Source organism: Ursus arctos, unplaced genomic scaffold (assembly GCF_023065955.2).
Source record: "Ursus arctos isolate Adak ecotype North America unplaced genomic scaffold, UrsArc2.0 scaffold_18, whole genome shotgun sequence".
In the NCBI taxonomy this organism is placed as follows: domain Eukaryota; kingdom Metazoa; phylum Chordata; class Mammalia; order Carnivora; family Ursidae; genus Ursus; species Ursus arctos.
The window spans coordinates 8058315-8078360 of record NW_026622852.1 but is presented as its reverse complement, the minus strand read 5'-3'; the positions used below and the strand labels follow the sequence as shown (position 1 = coordinate 8078360).

General features: G+C 35.1%; 1 protein-coding gene across 21 annotated transcripts in view; it reads left to right on the top strand.

The window, feature by feature from the left end:
• Window positions 1-20046, top strand: part of MPDZ (multiple PDZ domain crumbs cell polarity complex component) — a 168726-nt gene that overhangs the window by 47689 nt on the left and 100991 nt on the right. For 15 of the 21 annotated variants that reach the window (XM_048222973.2, XM_048222968.2, XM_048222978.2 and 12 more), the window contains exons 4-10: window positions 9419-9628; window positions 10019-10158; window positions 10797-11010; window positions 11734-11862; window positions 13898-14107; window positions 16580-16694; window positions 17027-17115. In XM_048222973.2, the coding sequence (XP_048078930.2) occupies window positions 9419-9628; window positions 10019-10158; window positions 10797-11010; window positions 11734-11862; window positions 13898-14107; window positions 16580-16694; window positions 17027-17115 (1107 nt within the window). Of the gene's footprint in view, window positions 1-7825; window positions 7889-9418; window positions 9629-10018; window positions 10159-10796; window positions 11011-11733; window positions 11863-13897; window positions 14108-16579; window positions 16695-17026; window positions 17116-20046 lie in introns of all 21 variants that reach the window. The other 6 variants (XM_048222971.2, XM_044386928.3, XM_048222975.2 and 3 more) reach the window with 1 other exon arrangement.

Here is a 20046-nt window from a genome sequence, read left to right as displayed (position 1 = left end):
TGAAATTAATTTTGTATAATAGATATTGAAAAAAATATAATTTTGAAATCTCACTAATATATCAACCTTGTATCAGGGTGGGTCAGAATACTTCAGCATAAAAGTATTAGATGGCATGATGATTATTTTTTTCTTCTTGTAATTTGGTGTGAAGTTAAATGATTACAAGTTGTAAAAACTCATAATCTTTGAGAAAGAAAAATCTACGTGTGCTACGGAGGTTAAAACGCACTTGCTGAGGATTCTTCTTGAGCACTTGTTGAAGGATTTATTCTATAGATGGGAATTAGCCACTTGAATCCATATCAAGCCTGTAGAGGCTCATACATCACAGTAATAGACTTGGCTTCATCTTTAGATACCTAGTTTCTATATTCTCTTTCACTTAAGGTGAATGCCTGATAATTGAACTTTAAATTCTGAGTTTCTGTCAGAAGATTTAGCTTGATAATACAGAAGCTGTTCAAAGCACCTTCTTTCTTTCAGGAAGTGTACGTTATATCAGTTATCGGAGTGCCTCAGCTTCTGTGCTCTGATTTTATCACTTACCTTGCAAACTTAAAAAAAAATGAGAATTAATATACAGGAAAGGGCAAAATTACATAGGTCAAGAATTTGGTACAAATTGAATGTACACATATAACTCTTCACCTTAATCAAAGTATAGAAAATTATTAACACTCCACAATACTGTGCATCCCCTCAGTCAGTCCTCATCCTCTCCCCAAAAGAATCACTATTTTTTTCCAGCCTATGTGAGATAAAATTGACATATAACTGTGTAAGTTTAAGATATACAAAGTGATATTTGATAGACAAATATACAGGGAAATTATTACCATAGTGAGTTTGGTTAACAGATCTGTCCCCTCAGTAATAACGTTTTTTTGTGTGTGTGCTTTAAACATTTAGGATCTACTCACTTAGCTTTCAAATATACCATAGAGTGTTGTTAACTATAGTGACCACACTATACATTAGATCCCCAGAACTTACTTAAAACTGGAAGTTTGTGCCCTTTGATTAACATCTCCCCCCTTCCCCTAAACCCTGGCAACCTCCAATCTACTGTTTATAGGAGATCGGCTTTTTTAGATTCTTTGTGGAGGTCAAATCATACACTGTTTTGACTGTTATCCCATAAATAAGTATTTGAATTTTATGTAAATGCAATCTGAGTATACAGGCTTTGTTCCTGGCTTTGTCTTCACTTTGTGTCTGTGATATTCCATCGTGTTACACGTAGCTGTAGTTCTTTTCAATTTTCATTGTATGAATGTACTAGACTATATCTGTACTTTGTTGATTGTAATTTTTTACTAGTTTTTGGCTATTACAAACAAACTGCCATAAACGTTCTAACACACGTCCTTTGATATTTATTAAGTGTGAATTTCTCTTGGATGTTTACTTAAGAGTAAAATTTCTGGGTCTTAAGGTACATGTTCAGCATTTGTAAATTCTGCCAATTGTTTTCCAAAGCAGTTGTAGGCCCGTGCTCTCACTACAATGTAAGGAAATTCTCATTGCTCCTCGTCTTTGCTTACAGGTGGTGATGTCAGCTTTAAATTTCTGTTTTTCCAATCCTAGCCACTCCGGGGGGGTATGTTGTAGTATCACATGATGATTAATGATACTGAGCACCTTTTCATATGCTTATTGATCATTTGGCTATCCTCCTTGGTGGAGTTCCTGTTTTAAGTCTTTTGCCAATTTTTCTGTTGGTTTGTGAGTCTTATTGACTTACAAGAGTTTCTTTTTTTATATTTTCTGAATACAACTTCTTTGTTGGACATTTTATTGCAACTGTCTTTTTCTGCTTTGTGTCCTGCTTTTTGACTCTCTTAGTTATATGTTTTGATGACCAGAGGGTGTTTTTTTTAAATTTTAATAAAGTCTAATTTGTAAAACTTTTCCTCTATGTGTATTGTCTTTTTTGTTCTACTTAAGAAATCATTGATTATGCCAAGGATATAGAGATTTTCTCTCAGAAGCTTGGTTTAGCTTCCAAAGTTCAGCTGTGGTATGAGATAAAGTATGTATGTTAATTAATTTTCCATTTGACTATCCATTTGAACCAGAACCATTTATTGAAAAGATTCTTTTCTCCCTCACATTCGCACACTTAATCATGTGGCCATATATATGCGGCTCTGTTTCTAAACTTTAGGTTGTATTCCAGCTTTTTAAAATAATTTTATCATATTTTAAATGCAATCTTTTTTTAAGTTGTAGTTTCTGGTTGTTTTTTTCTAGGAAATAGAGCTGCTTTTTTATATTGACTCTATCAACTTTATTTAGAATGTTGTTCAGATCTTTCATATCCTTATTGATTCCCCCCCATTCTATCAATTACTGAAAGAGATTTAAGTTATAATCTCTACTTATGATTGTGAATTTGTTTCTTATTTGGATCTGCCCTTTTGCTCTAATTGTTTTGAGATTATATTTTTGTTTTATTTTTTTTTAAGATTTTATGTATTTATTTGACACAGAGAGAGAGCACAAGCAGGGGAAGCAGCAGAGGGAGAGGGAGAAGCAGTCTCCCTGCCTAGCAGGGAGCCCTATTTTGGGCTAGATCCCAGGACCGTGGGATCATGACCTGAGCCTAAGGCAGACACTTAACTGATGGAGCCACCCAGTCGCCCCTGAGGTTATATTTTTACTTGACTAAGACTGTCTTGTCTTTTACTGAACTGACCCTTTATCTATATGAAGTGTCCTTCTTTATCTCTAGTAACGCTTCTTGAAGTCCACTCATCTGATACTAGGGCAGGTGTACCAGGCTTCTCCTGGTTAATGTATGTATGGCGGATCTTTCTACTTTCATCTTTATCTTTTCTATTATTAATTTGTGTCTCTGGTAAGCAGCATGTACGTGTGTTTTGTTGTGTTATACAATCTTAAAATTGTAGTCATTTAATGTAATTGTTAATAAATTTTGTTTTAATTTACAATTTTGGGGGGTTTTTTGTCTTGTTTATTCATTTTTTTCTTTTTTGTATTTCACTTCTAGTTTTATCAATTTCTTCTATTAATATGCTAGTTATACTTAATTGTATTATTCTTTTAGTGGTTACCCTAAAGATTATAGTAAGTATCCTTGGCCTGTTTGAGTCAACTTTTTAAAAAAACTTATTTTGTAATTATAGATTCTCAGTAATTTTTCAGTATTGTATAGAGAGGTCCTATATGTACTTCACCAAGTTACCTCCAGGGGTGACATCTTGGCAATTAAAGTAAAATATTAAAACCAAGGAAACTTATAATGGTTTAATGTCCATCAATTTTTTTCAGTCTGTACCATTCTTTCTCTTGAATAGATTTGTGTACTTATTTATTGCTATGCCCTGTTCCCTCCCTGCCACCACCCCTGTCCCCTGGCAACCTTTCTGTCTTTATAATTAAATCATTTCAAGAATTTTATAAAAATAGAGTCATAACGTATGTGACCTTTTGAAATTGTCTTTTTTTTATTCCGCATAATGCTCTTGTAAACCATCCAAATTGTTGTGTATATTCATATTTTGTTCCTTTTTATTGGTTAGTATTATTCCATGGTATGGACGCACCTCTTGAGAGAAAGACCCTTTGTTTCCTCCAGTTTTTCACTCTTGTAGATAAAGCTGCTGTGTGGTTTTATGTGTACATAACTGTAATTTCTGTATAATAAATGCCTAAAAGTGTAATCTCCATGTTGCATGGTAAATGCATGTTTAGTTTTTTTCAGGAACTGCCAAACTTTTTGTCAGAGGGGCTCTACCATTTTACATTCCTGCCAGCAGTGCACAAGCAGGCCATTTTCTCCACATTCTCACCAGCATTTGGTATTGTCACTATTTTTTATTTAGTCATCCTGATAGGTATATAGTGGTATTCTTTGTGCTTTTAATTTGCATTTCTCTAATGGATAATGATGCTGAACATCTTCTGTGTTCTTATTTGCCATCCACTTATCCTCCCTGGTGAAATGTCTTTGTTCCTTTTCTAATTGGATCTTCTTTAACATTGAGATCTGAGTTTTCTTCTTTTAGGCCAGACATGAGTTTTTTGTCAGATATATTACCCTTAACTTATTTTGATTTTACTTTAATTGGAACTTTTGCTACTTCCTGGAAAATGAAAGGAACTTAGTACAGTTCAACTTCCTGTACCCTACTTGTGTCTTTTGAGTAATTATTATGTACTTTCATGCCTACCTGTATTTAAAACTCCATAAATGTTATTTATTGTTTAAAGACATTACCATTGATTTACTCCCTTTAAAAAAAAAAGATTATTTATTTTAGAGAGAGTTCGAGAGCGAGCAGGGGGAGGGCAGAGGGAGAGAGTGAATCTCAAGCATACTCCCCGCTGAGCGCGGAACCCGATGTGGGACTCGATCTCATGACACCGGGATCACAACCTGAGCTGAAACCAAGTCAGACACTTAACAGACCAGGCCACCCAGGCATACCCCAATTTACTCAAATCTTTAAACCCTTTTTTGTGTTCTTCAGTCTTTTCTGCATTAGGGAAATTCCATGAGGGATCTTTTGTACTTCTAAGAATTTACTTGTGTATTTCTTTAGTACAATTCTGAAGCAACACTGTGTGTATGTGTGTAGGGACGGTATTCTGAAAATGTGAAGTTGACAGTTTTCATTTTTAGTTTTTTTTTATTCTGTTGTCTTCTGTTTTTCATTGATTGGTGAGGTCAGTTTTATTCTTCTTTGAAGATAAGGTGCCTTTTTTTTTCTGGTGGCTTTTAAGATCTTCCTCTGTCTTGGCTTTCAGCAGTTTTACTATGACTTGCTGTGATAGCCCTCTGGGACTGACACCAATAATCCCTGCCTTCTGGTGTTCACACTCTTGTGTGATCTCTTCTCCTTTAGTGTGGCAAAGGTTGGTTTATTGATTTGTTTCTGATGAATAGAATATGGCAGAAGTGATTGTTTCTTTTTGATATCTTTTTTTTTAAAGATTTTATTTATTTATTTGACAGAGAGACAGCCAGCGAGAGAGGGAACATAAGCAGGGGGAGTGGGAGAGGAAGAAGCAGGCTCCCAGCAGAGCAGGGAGCGCCACGCAGGGCTCCCCAGAATACCAGGATCACGCCCTGAGCTGAAGGCAGATGCTTAACGACTGAGCCACCCAGGAGCCCCATTCTTTTTGAAAACTTTAAAGACTTTTTTCATGGCATTTTATATAAATTTTCTGATTGATCTCAGTGGAAGGGTTACTCTGATATGGCTATTCCCACAGGGTGAGCTTAATTGTATATAGAACTAAAGAGAATTTTTTGTTTCCTTGGAATGCTATTACAGAAGCAGCTCTCTTAGCACACCTCCAAATAAGTGACTTGCTCGTGAAAGGATACTGTCCTGTAAGGCGTATGACTGATGCTCAGAGCACAACACACTTATTTTCAGGCATTTTCTCCTGTGTGTGCTTCTGCAGCTGTCACCAGGTAAATGGGCATTCATCAGTCATTTTTAGAGCTGTTTTGCCTGTCATAATTATTTTTATAATTACATGGCTTTGTTATATAATATAAAAATTTATGGCAAATGATTTTTTCCATGAAAACTTACTTAAATTCTTTTGAAAGACTACATAAATGAATTGATAAAACAATTGTTGATAAATTGCGTGTGATCAAACTGTAAAACACTGAAGAAAGATCTCATAAAAATCCAGGTTTCTTTAATGAAATTATTTCTCAAGTGTCCAGATTCTTGCTTCATCTTAAAGAGACTGAAATGGAAAATAATGCCATATTAAATGAGTGTAGTTCATACAAGAAAGAAGTGGGTAGCTCTCATGCATCAAGATATTTGTAAATGAGTATATTCATGCTTTAAGTTAAAATAAAGTATTTAAGTTATGTATTTGTCCTGGGTTTTTGATTTCTGCTTTATCTGGCCTTTTGAAATAACTGAACCAATTTCTGTTCTGACTACATCCTAGTTTTTTTTAAAGATTTTATTTATTTATTTATTTATTTAAGAGAGGGAGAGCGAGAACACAAGTGGGCAGAGGTGCAGAGGGACAAGCCGACACCCTGCTGAGTGGGGACCCTGACCCAGGAGGATCCCGGGACCCTGAGATCATGACCTGAGTAGAAGTCAGACACTTAACCAACTGAGCCACCCAGGCCCCCTCGCCCTCCCCACGGACTGCATCTTAAAAGAAGACTTCATCTATACTTCTGAATACTGAAGGGTGTTTCATCCTTTTTACAAAGAATTTGACTTTTTAATTGAGTAATTTACATAACCTTCATTTTAAGTTATGTTTTAGGTATTAGCAGTAATTCAAATCCATAAATTAAGTTAATATGTTTATTTACTAAGACCATAAAAGGCCTTTTTAGATTGAAATACTCAGCCAGAACTTAAAACAGAGAACAGATAATTATTTGGTGACTCTTGCTCATTTACTAGCAACTTCCATAAATTATACAGATTGTTTATCTGTATATAAAAATCACCAGATAGTTGTGTTTTCTTCTGTTTATTTTATATTTATAAACCAAGATGGGCATCAAGCTTTTTTTATTAAACATTTATGCTGTGTCTGCTATGAACAGGTCTATCGAGACAAATGAAATCATTCCTGTTTCTCAAGGAGACTGGAGTTCAGAAAGCCATTTCACTGAACAGTTACAGCACAGTCACAAGGTGCCTTTGTGCTTTTTTCTCAGTGTAAATCTGCACATTTTAAAACAATCCTTTTGTATGATGATATCTTAAATTTTAGTTTTTAAATATGTGATCTCTTTAAGCTCTGCTCTTACATTTACATAGACTTCAAGGGCCAGGAGGAGACAGGAGGAGTCATTGACATTGGTTAAAGCTTTAACAAATTTGGCAAAAACCACTGATATTCAGTACTTTTATATGATTCTCATGGTATTGTACTTGTTCTGGTCCTGGAACTTTTAGAGTGCCTTCACACCTAGTCTTCCATAAAATCAGAGCTTCTGTTTCGCTGGTTAACTTCATGTAGATAAACTCTCGATTCTTGGAATGTGATTTGTTCATTCTGGCTTACCTTAGCAGAAGTCCAAATATTTTTCTCCTATGCAAACATACTATAGGCATTAGGTCTTGGTGTGTGGGATCCTCAGCCTGTCACAGATTTCATTATGCCATCTGCTTCAACCTGAGCGGTGTATCTTCTGCTGGCAGACTTTATTGAAATTGCCATGGCTCAGGATAAAAAAAAAATCAAGTTTGGCATAAGGAGCTTGCTTTTGAAAAAATAATAATTGATCATGCCTGCTGTAGATTTTAAAATAATCATTTGAAAGGATTCCCAAAACCCTCTTCTCAACACAATGATCTCTCTTTCATCTGTGATTGTAGATAGCCAATATAATATAATATAAGCCAATATAAGTTGGATTACTGGTAACTTTGTTAACTTATTACTTTCTGTATGGTTTTAAGGACAGGTAACAAGCTCTTAGGCATGGATTGGTGATGTGTTGTAAAATATTTTGATTGCTCTGTCAACTTAAATTTTACCTAATGTCTTATTTCCAGAAATGATATCTCAAATGACTGTTTGTCATGTGTATAAAACAGACATAGGAACACCATGATGAAAAAATCTACTTATTAGATGTGTGACTTTGTATAATTTTGTCATCTGAAAAATGGAAATAATGATAGTGGGAGGGTTGTCGGGGAGATGAAATCAGAGCAGGTCCCTAAAAAAATAAACATTTATTCTGCAAATGTATATTGAATGCCAACTCTGAGCAAGGCACTCTTACAGAGAGAATAAAACAGTCCAGTTCCTCCACGGGGGAATTCTACATTCTAGTCTGTCCACACAGATTGGGAAGGAAGCTCCATGCAACAGGGTCCATGACAACTGCCAAGAAGAAAAGCAGGACAGGGTAAGCTCGCAGAGCATAATGGTGGGGTGCTGTCTTGGGTAGGGCTGTCAGGGAGGGCTTTTCTGGGATGAAGTTGAGCACACCCGAATGAAGGGAAGCAATAAGCATGTAGATGTTGGGGAAGGATGTACGTGGCTGATAGAGTGAGCAGTTTGGTTTGAGGAACTATGAAGGGGTCAGTATGGCTGGAGTCTCCTGCGTGAGGGACACAGTGCAGGAGATGAGTCCAGAGAGAAATGCAAAAGCATCATTGATGTACTCTTTCTGATAAATAATTGTGGGTAAAAATTTGCAGTACAGACACCCTACAGAAATGGGAAATTATTTAGCTTTAACTTGATGCTCTGTATAACAGGCACATAAAAGTAATCATAGAATGTTTTTCCAGAATGGAATGATCTTTTTTGTCATTGTTGTTACTTATGTCATTGTACCTGGAGTTAGCCAAACTGCGAGGCTTTAGGACACAATCCTCCAGGTTCCAAGTCTGTTGGAGACTTTTGACACCAACAGCAAAGAGTTAAGGTCTAACTATGAAGTTAGAGGGAAGAATCCACAAAAGACCACCCTCACTTCTGAGAGGAACTGCAAGTTCTGGATGTTCCCCAAACCACCCTCAGGTTCAGTAATTCAGTATAAGGACCTGTGGACTTACTGGAAGCTTTTGTACTCATGCTTATGGTCCATTATAAAGAAAGGGTACAGGTAAAAAATCAGCCAAAGGAAGAGATGCATAGAGCAGCCTGAGAGGCTTTCAAATATGAAGCTGCCATTTTCCTCACAAAGTGTTTCCTTTTCAGGACAGTATGACAGAGGAATCGCACCTGAGTTTGGTGTTCAGAAATTTTATTAGGGTATCATTTCATAGGCATGATTGACTGCCTATGTGATTTAACTTAGTGTCAGTTTGGGCTGATATCTTGTGGACTTGGAGCCAACCATGAATATCTGGGAAGTCCAAGGGCTTAGAGGTTACTTCCTAGGAGCTGGGGATAAAGGTCAGACCTCTCTTCAGGAAAGACCAAATTCTTTACTACATATATTGTTCTAAAAATTCAAGAATATAGAAGATTAAATTGCCCCCTGTCTCTCAGGGACAACTAATGTTATATTGGTTGGTTGGTATATATTCTCCCAGACGTTTAATATAAATATAAACATCTTTTTTTGAATGTGCATTGTGTCATACTGTACACATTGCTTGATAACTAGCCTTTTTTCACTTGAGTGTGCATGTGAATGTGTATGTTCATGTGTGTTTTAATGAGTACCTTAAAGTTGAACACTGGACGTAGGTTTTGAAATTTTTCCATCAATAAACAATGCTGCATCCTTATACACACATCTTTGTAATACACAAATGCACAATTTCTCTTTGAAATTAATTTCTTAAAATAGAGTTGCTAAATAAAAGGGTATGGAAATTTCGAAATTTCCTGTGTACTTACTTCATTACTACCCCTCGGGATGTCTTCTATGAAATAGTTTATGGAATGTCAAATTTGTTAATAATCTTCATATTGCTCTTAGGTAAACACTACAACATCAGCAATTTCAAATGTCGAATATGCTCACATTCCACATCCCAGCCCAGCTGTAATTCCTACTCTGCAAAATGAACTGTTCTTATCATCCTCAAATAATGGGAATCTGGAAGCATTTACAGGATCTGGTACTCCACACGTCAGTGGGAAACCTGCTTGTGATGAATTTGATCAACTAATCAAAAATATGGCCCAGGTAAGAACATTTCTTTCTGTTATGATAGAACAGTGTGAACAAGTCCTGAATAATTGGAAGAATATGTATATATTTATATTGTATTATATAAATATATAATGTATATTGTTAAATTATATTTATAACATCTGAAAAAATTGAAATGGAAAAGAAGTGGATTTTGTGTGAGTTCGGATGGATCAGAAATTTTTCTATTTCATTTTTCTTTTTTTTTTTTTTTATTCTTCAGGGTCAATAATAAAACACATCATTCTAGGTGATGAGTAAACAAGGTTATCTGAGAAATTTCTTTTAAATTGTTTTTTTAAACTTAGTAATGCCATTAATAAAATAACTGTGAATGGTGTGATTGACTTTTAATTTTAATTTCTTGCTTTGTTTCCTGAACAGGGTCGCCACATAGAAGTTTTTGAGCTCCTCAAACCCCCATGTGGAGGCCTTGGGTTTAGTGTTGTGGGACTCAGGAGTGAAAACCGGGGAGAACTGGGAATATTCGTGCAAGAGATCCAAGAGGGCAGTGTGGCCCACAGGTAAGACTCTCATGGCATCTTCTCTGTTTTTGATACTGTATTCAGAAGGTGTTGATGACCTTGGGAGAATTTAGAGAAAGAAAAGTGAATAAAAACAGAAACTTAATATAATCTGCTTTAATCAGTTTTTAGAAATATTTAACATTTCTGTGATAAAAAGCAAGTCCTTAGAAGGGAGAATATCTTCTAAATACAGTCATAGTCACTTTTTAGGAAGGAAAGGGACATTATTCTCATTATTACTAAATGGGTTCTTTTCAGTTAGATTTAAAAGTTGCAATATAGAAAAGTATACAAATGACCCACTATAACTTGAGCAATATTTTGTTAATATACTCAAAACAGCAACCCAATGTATATACCTTTGTGTTTATTTGAAGTAAATAGGAACATCTAAGACAAAACATACAGGTTGAGTGAGTAGCTATAAAGAAGGTGACTTTTAAATGGGAGGGATCGATTAGGGGTGGGTAACTGGAGCCCAAACTTCCATTTTTAAAAGTGAAATTGCAGGGAAAAGCTTAAAAAGTGTGGACATTAGAAAACTGGCTTAAAAATAACCTGAAACTATATGGCAAAGAAGCTGTCATTTTCTTGAGAGCTGTCATGTCTTTTATCCCTTTTTTCATTCCTGATAGAGATGGAAGACTGAAGGAAACCGATCAGATCCTTGCTATCAATGGACAGGCACTTGATCAGACAATTACACATCAGCAGGCTATCAGCATCCTGCAGAAAGCCAAAGATAATGTCCAGCTAGTTATCGCCAGAGGCTCATTGCCTCAGCTCATCAGCCCCATAGTATCCCGTTCTCCATCTGCAGCCAGCACAGTTTCAGCTCACTCTAACCCGGTGAGTACGTAAGATTTGTAAAAGGGACAGATACTGTTTTTATAATTCTTTTTGGTTGTCTATAGATTTCCATTTCCTGTAGGTCCTTGTATTTCTTGAGTTTTTCCCATTTTATTCTTTTAACTCTTTCTAGTTTGGAATGTTAGTTATTTAATTATGATTAAGTTACTACCTTCTAAATCATCTTTTATCTTTTTTCGTGTATTCTTCTAGTTGACCACATTCCTCCAAAAAAAAAATCAGTTTTTTTAACAAACCTGCCTCTATCTGCACACAAATAATGGTCTTGATTTTGCTTTATAAATTACAGAATTACACTGTTTGAGTTAGCTGTCAGTGACTTTAAGGAGTCCTCTAATTTGAAATCCTGTGAGGCAAGATTTTATAGAAGGTAATCTTAACAGGTGATGATTTCTCCTTGATCTTTTTCTTTTTTTAGAAGTTCTACAAAGGATCTTGCAAATCAGTGCCTATCTTCAGCTGGTTAAATTCAGTCACTATAAAGATGTATTGATAATTTCAAGAATGATTATATCAATAGCAGTAACAATCTGTTGAAAGGGAAGTATACTAAACCAAAGGGACATTGTTAAGGCTAATTATTATGTCTGAACTCCATTATTTGATACTAATCACAAAATAATAGTCACAAAAATCTCAACTATAATAAAAGTTTTAGTTTTCCCAAATTTTTTCAAATTCATGTAGGAGTTTTGTTTTCAGGTTCACTGGCAGCATGTGGAGACTATTGAACTGGTGAACGATGGATCTGGACTGGGATTTGGCATTGTTGGAGGAAAAGCAACTGGAGTGATAGTAAAAACCATTCTGCCTGGAGGAGTAGCTGACCAGGTAAGTTACTCCAACAGGTGTTTTATGCTGTTTTATCAAATTATATGCCTTCATCTTTTATATTTGCTGTTAGAAGAAACTTCGGCCTTATGTAATGTCAAAGAAGCTGAGTTAGAAGCTTCTGTTTTGCTGGGCTTTTCCTGAAGTGTTATCTTAGCCCTGGGAGAAAGATCTTTGAAAAGGGACATTGATCTTAAGTTACAGTTCTATTTATTATTTTTTTTTTTAAAGATTTATTTATTTTAGAGAGAGAGCGCTCGGGCACAAGGAGAGGGGCAGAGGGAGAGGGAGAGAAAGAATCTCAAGCAGACTCCCCGCTGAGTGAATGCAGAGCTTGACGCGGGGCTTGATCCCATGACCCTGAGATCATGACCTGAGCCAAAGTCAAGAGTTGGGTGCTTAACCAACTGAGCCACCCAGACACCTGTTAGGTTAGAGTTTTAGGCAATGATCTTAAGACTCTTGTAAAACCACAGGCTAAAGCCCAGGTTATGGTTTTGATCATTGTAGAGGTAGCTACCCTTTATTTTATGATCATAAATCATATTTATAAACCTAGTCAGCTGTTTTATAGCCACAAGGTATTATGGAAAGAGGAATACTTTATTATTGAGAGAAAAAACAAGATTCAACTTGTCCCTTTAGTGATGGGTCACTTGTGTCATCTTTGTAGATGAAGCACAGCCTATTTTTATCACTCGGAAGAGTTCATTAAAGCATTGCCATTTATTCTCTGTGACACTGTTGGAAAAATGTGAGAAAAATTGTTGTACATTTACTAGTTATGATTTATATTTTAATTTGAGAAGCTCTAATATTAAGTAAATTTTGCCTTGGTTATAACATTTTGTTTATAAAGTTGTTTGTTTTTGTGTGTGTATTTGAACTTAAACTAGGAAGTCAGTTCATCAAATATTTCTCATATTCGTAAGTGAAAGGCCTGTTTAATGGCAGCTTTATCAGTTGAGGTACTGACAGTAGCAAATAATATGCATTTTTTCTTCCTTAAATATTAGCCAGCCTCTAACAGTATTTAATGAAATTCCCCAGTTGACTGGTTTGCAATAAACTAAGCTTTGTCTTCAGTATGGAACTGCACTGTCCAATACTATAGCTACTTGTATGTACTTGTTATTTCTAAAATTTAAATAAATTAAGTAAAATTAAATAAAATGAATGCCTGGGGTGCCTGGGTGGCATGATCAGTTAAATGTCCGACTCTTGGTTTCAGCTCAGGTAGTGATCCCTTGGGTCATGAGATCAAGCCCTGAGTCGGGCTCCACGCTCAGCACAGAGTCCACTGAAGATTCTCTCTCCTGTCCCTCTGTCCCACCACCCCCACCGCTTGAGCTCTCTCTCTAAAATAAATAAGGAAAAATTTGAAAAATTAAATAAAATAACAAATTCAGTTCCTTAGTTGGACACATTTCAGGTATTCTGTAACCACATGTCAATAGTAGCTGTCGTATTGAATGATACAGAACAGTTCTATCACTGTAGAAAGTTGTAGTGAATAGTGCTTGTATGGAGGATTATAAGACTCATCTATCTAAATTTTCATCTATTTCATCTGAAAATTATCCTTTTAGGGATATTTTAAATTGAAAGTGCAAGACAGAAACGAAACGTGGTATTAATTCACTGCTTTCTTGTTGTTTATACTATATTTTTTGAGTAATGTGTATTTGCATACACTTCATCTTTGCTTGGTGGCATTTTCTTTTTTTTTTTTTTCCATTTTTCAAAAAACTTATAAAAGGCTTAATATTTTCCTGTATATAGTGGGTAGAAATCAAACTGAAAAGCTCTTTTTAACTGTTGATTTAAGGAATGTTTGTGAATTTCATTTACTTATATCACATTGAATAAGGATAAGATGCGTCAAAAGACAGTTAATGTAACATTCACATGTTTAATGTTCCGTGATTGGTAATTCACATTACTGCTGTTTTTAAATTATTCTCTTTCCCTCACTTACGATTTCTCTGATGAAATTAAAATATTAGTAGCCTGATTAACCGATCTCTTTATTCAGCATGGACGATTATGCAGTGGAGACCACATTCTAAAGATTGGTGACACGGATCTGGCAGGAATGAGCAGTGAGCAAGTAGCACAGGTGCTCAGGCAATGTGGAAACAGAGTGAAATTGACGATTGCAAGAGGTGCCACAGAAGAGCCAGCAGCACCCACCTCTCTGGGCATCACCCTTTCCTCATCCCCAGCTTCTACACCAGAAATGCGGGTAAGTCGTTAGAAACAGTTACAGGAACCTCATAGACAATAGCATTTAGATGATAGTGATGTTTAGAAACTAGACTTGATGACATTCATTCACATATTAGTGCTAAAGAATGAAAATTCAAGTGTAGACGTGTTTCAGCACTAATAATATCTTATCAATTAGGAATCATGTGTAACAGGTGAAAAATAGGTTCCTTTAAAAAATTCTAGATTACTATTTTAAATTTTTCTCTAAGCACATTTATGAAGATAATCTTTTGAAAGATGATAAAATTTTAAAGAATTATTTGCCACTAATAACTAAAATGTTGAATTTTATCTTTCTCTTATCTGGAAGGCTCTCTGTTAGGTGGGCTGTGAGTTCCAGTCATTCTCCTTCAGTAACTTTCCTTTTGGGAAGAGGAAAGGGGTGGGAGTATCAACGAAATAATTTTATCCAAAAATTTCTTAAATATTTCAGAACAGAATTACATCCAATTTCTAGATAAGCTTTATAGCAAGTGCAAGTCCCACATTCCTTTCTCATAGATCTAAAAACATCTATGATTTTTTTCTGTTAAAGTTTTTTTCTAATTAGTTGCTACAGATTCTTTTTTAATAGCCTAACCTCCTCCACAAGCCCTTTAAAACTTTATTAGAACACTTGAAATTTCCATGATTCTGTTGTTTTTAGGACTGAGTTATTTGCTATTTTTTGCAGAGAAAAAGAAGTAAAGAAAGAAAGCTTGTGTATGAAAGTATTTAAATCACATTCTTTTGTGGTAAACAAAACATTTTATTCAGCAATATATAAATGAATGCAATACCGAAAACCACTTGATGTAATTGAAAGCTTAGAAAAATATCTATTCTGTGCATATCATCATTTCTGAAGCTTGTGCCCCTTTTAAAACCATTCGATAGTCAAATTGCCACCCTCTAAAATAGCACTCGCATAAGTCTTATTAAAAATAGAAAACACATTTGTTTCAATTGAAGCAGATTTCATCCTGTCATTTTCTTGTAATTATCTAAACTTTAAACTTTTGCTAAGTTTGCACAGATAATTATGTGCAACGAAAAAATAAACTTCACTATAAAATTATATCTCACTTAGATGGACTATCAGTGAGATATAGTCAGAGTTCGCTTAAAGAAAATGAAAAAACCTTACCAGCTAGCCCCAACCTGTATGTCCATTTGAACATTCATTCTGTTGTGACCTTTGTAGGGTTCTCTGGGGAGTCTGCTGGTACCAAACAAGTACCCAGTGCCGGTAGCTTGCTGATGACTTATTGCACTATTCTACTAATGCTGAATTCAGAGAACCTTGCCCTGCAGCCCAGCGTATAATTAATAACAGTTTTACGTGTTAGAGAAACCTGCTTTCAGCTGTCATTTCAGGAATGAAGATCGATGCAGAAAGGCAAGCTTTCCTTATAAAGAGCTTTTTTACGTTAAAGTCTGAATTTACAGAACAAATACAGTAACAATTTTAAATAGCCATCTCAAAGAAAATAATATAAAATTACTTCCTGCATCATCAATTTACTGATCAAGGCCCTATGGATATAAACACTGTGCTGCGTTCTTTCTAGCTCTGGACCTGAGCAGTATTGAAAACCGATATAATCCCTAAGTTCTCTGAATTTGCATTTTTTTGGTTGCATTTCGCAGGTTTCAAAATCATCATCAGTGTATTAATAAATTATCTGGAAGATAGATTAACTCCTATTCATGGTGTTAGAATCAACTATTCACTTCAGATAGTAGTGGCAGCAGGTTAGGGGACACTGGGTCCTGAGTGGACACTCTGGCTCTTACATTCTGCCAGCAATTTTACACACTGCAGAGCAGTTTAAGAGCAGGGTTTTTGCAACCAACTTACCTGTATGTGAATTCTGCTTCTAATAGATTGCTTACTTCCTTGGAAAGGTTTATGTTTCTCAGTTTCCCCAGAGAAAAATTGATAGGAATTGTACCTCCCTCATAGGCTTGTTCTAAGGAGTAAATTAAGACATGTCAAGTGTTTATTACATAGAAACTGCTCAATAAATGTTAGCTGGACTTGTTATTCTTATGCCTGATACACAGTTGAGCAAAGCAATGATTAGAAAAATTCAGATTTGAACTTGTTGACCTGAATTCAAAACATGAGTTCTTTCAATTATAGAAATGAAGATAAGCCATCTCTGAAAATAGAATCTGTTAATAGGAGACTCTTTGATTTTTAAAATTTTGTATACACAAATAATAATGCATTTCTCTGATAAGGGAGTATTCATCCTTACTGCTAACATTACTTTTGAGTAACAATGTAATGCTCAGTTCATGTTGTTAAGATTGAAGAAGTAGTCTCTTCTGTACTTCTCCAGCAGAGTTCTTCGCCACCTAATATCATATTATTCCTAAATACAGGTTGTTGCCTTTTGAGTTTATCTTGTTTGTTTACATGTTTATTGTTCTGCATATTTATTTATTGATTTTATTTTAGGTTGATGCTTCTACTCAGAAAAGTGAAGAAAGTGAGACATTTGATGTAGAACTCACTAAAAATGTCCAAGGATTAGGAATTACCATTGCTGGTTACATTGGAGATAAAAAATTAGGTAGTTTTAAATACTTTTTTTTTCACTTGGGAATTGCCTCTAATACCTTTGTCTAGTGAAATACTGAATCAGTATTATTTATTTTAAGATTGTTGGAGAAACTGATCAAAAACTTCCTTAGGAATAATTCAGTGTAGATATTGTGTTTGACAGACAAAATTATTGTCTTATTCTCTAGACTAGGTTTCTATTGGTTTTGTTCCTATGGCTTGTTGATTTATATTTATTCAAAATTAGGACTTTCTTTATATTTGGAGAATGAAGGATGGATAGTTTTTGAATGTGCTTTGAAATAGTAAAAAATAATCCAAAAACCCTATCTCTAATCTTAGAACCTTCAGGAATCTTTGTAAAGAGCATTACAAAGAGCAGTGCTGTTGAACATGATGGAAGAATCCAAATTGGAGACCAAATTATAGCAGTAAGTAACACATTTAATAAGAGCTTTGTTAATTTTCATGGTTGAGAAATTCATTCTCCTAGCTCAGTTTTGAGAACTACAGTTAGCTTCATACTAATTTAAGCTTTTTGGGGATTTGAGGCTGTCATTACAATTACCCGTTTTGTTATTTTGTGAAAGAGCATTGGATAGAAGCTTCACTGATCTCAATTCTAAATAATAGAATAATTTCTGATATATCTGATTTCTGGTTGTAATGAATTCGTTATATTAATATACTTATACTTTAGTTGTAGACTATCTAAATGTAAAGACCGGATATCATAATCTGTAGTGTATTTGAATCCTAATTTTGGGATATGTGCATTTTTTTTAATATATCAGCAGAATGAAGCTGTTGTTGGCTCCATGTCCAGGACTCCTTTTAGCTCTAAGAATATACAGAAATAAAAGAAATAGATCACTAGTCCCTCTTAATCAGATCAAGCCCATCACTGTTACTGTAGTAAACTCAGTATGTTTTGAGCATAATGCTATTCAAGGCAGTGTACAGAAGAACTCAGCTTCAGTGTTCTGTGCAAACTGGTCTACCCTAACTACTCCTCGAAACACACGTCCGAGAGACCGTACACCAGGGGCTTCCTGGTCAGATAAGATTAGGAAAACTGCATGTGATAAGATGTCTTAGGGATTCATAATGCACATTGAAAAATCTAAGATTCTGAGAAGTTCTGCAGTAGAGAAAATCCAGCTATTTTGCTTAGGGTTTTCCTAAACTTTTGTAATCATGGGCTCTTTCTTTCCTCAAATGCGTATTATTCTTTGGAAGACATTTTGGAGAATACTGATTTATCTTAATATGTATTAGTTTATGTTTAATTAAGTCTCTGTTGTTTCCTTGGGATCTTATTATGATAAGAATGTAGAATGTTAACATAAGACTCCTTGTTCATAGTGGCATTATTCATAATAGCTAAGATGAGGAAGTAACCCAAATGCCCATCGATGGATGAATGGATAAACAAACTGTGATGTGATACAGATACATATAATGGAATATTATTTGGTCTTGTAAAGAAGGAAATTCTGTCATATCCCGCAACATGGTTGAACCTTAAGAACATTATTCTAAGTGAAATAAGGGAGTCACAAAAAGACAAGTACTGTATGTTTCCACTTACATGAGGTACCTAGAGTAGTCAAACTCACAGAAATAAAAAGAATGGCTGTTGCAAGAGTCTGAGTGGAGGGGGACATGGGGAGTTGTTGTTTAATGGGTACCGAGTTTTAGTTTTGCAAGGTAAAAACATTCTGGAGATCTGTTGTATGACACTGAATAAAATTAGCACTACTGAACTTTACAGGTAAAAATGGTTAAGATGCTAAATTTTTTGTTACGTGTTTCCTACCACAATTAAAAAAGAGAGAGAGAGAGAGAGATGCCCTTATATCTGCCTTTGCTTCTACATTACAACTTCCCTAGTCTTCTTGGGCTTAGTTCTATAAAACTAAGTACACCTGTTCACCTCTTAAAACCTACTCTGAAGATCAAGTTGTGCTTGCCATGTAAGTTGGTTATAACCTGAGAATGAGTTTTAACCACTGTATCTTCATTTGTCATATAATGAAAATTAACTACTTTTTTTTTTATTTTGGAGAAAAAGAGTGGAGAGAGAATGTGTAGATACAGAATTTAAATCCATATCCAATACTGAATTAAAAATTGAAAACATAGCTAGTGTACTTTTCTCCCTAAGATATGTATTTTAATCCATTAGAAAGCGTTTTTAAAAAAAAATCAGCTTTATTGAGATATAATTCACATAACCTACAATTCACCCATTTAAAGGGTATAGTTCAGTAGCTTTTAGTATATTCACAGTTGTGCATCCATTATCACCGTCAATTTTAGAAACTTTTCATTACTTTAAAAGGAAGCCCCATACCCAGTAGCAGTCTGTCCCTAATTCTATCATCCTCCCAGCACTGGAAAACCACCAGTCTTTTTTCCGTCTCTCTAGATTTGTGTATTGTGTACATTTCATGTAAATGGAATTATACTATATGTGGTCCTTTGTGACTGGTTTATTTCGCCTAGCATGTTTCCAGGGTTCATCCATGTTGTAGCATGTGTCAGTTCTTCATTTCTTTTTATAGCTGAATGATATTTCATTGTATGGATATACCACGTTTTATTTACCCATTCTTCAGTTGATGGACATTTGGGTTGTTTCCATTTTTTGGCCGTTAGGGATAATCTTGCTATGAACATTCGTGTAAACGTTTTTGTGTGGATGTATGTTTTCATTTTTCTTGGGTATATCCTTAGGAATAGAATTTCTGGAGCCTATGATTACTGCTTAGCAAGCTTCTTTTCACCTACAAAATTGGGAGAAGAAAACTTCGCTTCTATAATTTTTAGGAAGACCAAATGAGTAATTAATTAAAATACTTGGTATAACACTTGACACGTAAGTACAGTTTAATTAGCAAAGCAGATCCTTATTGAAAGCCTGAAGTAATAGCACATTTAAAAGCACAGTAGCTTCCCTCCAAGCTCGTTATTATTTTCATTAAGTGGAACCTCACATAGGGTTTCGCTTAGGTAAGATAGTACTAAAGGGAATTATTGCCTCGAAAGGAGAAGTGTTTTCTTGTTTTCAATAAAGTCATTTGTCTTCACTGTCCTCAGTGTTCTGAGTTTTAACTTTTAGCAACTTTTAGTCAGGAGCATCTCAGGCTCTAAGGAAACATCATGCAATGCTTTTGGCCATGCATTAATTTTTGTGAAATATCACCATCTGGTGGACTCTTCAGATACTGGTGGTAAAGTTCTTCACACTGGTTGCATTTTCACAACTGCAGCCTTTGTTTTTTTCTGGTTTTGTTTTGGAAGCAGCTGTTTGGAGCTCTACACTGTTTTTATTTTGTAGTTGTCCAGGCAGTGAGAAG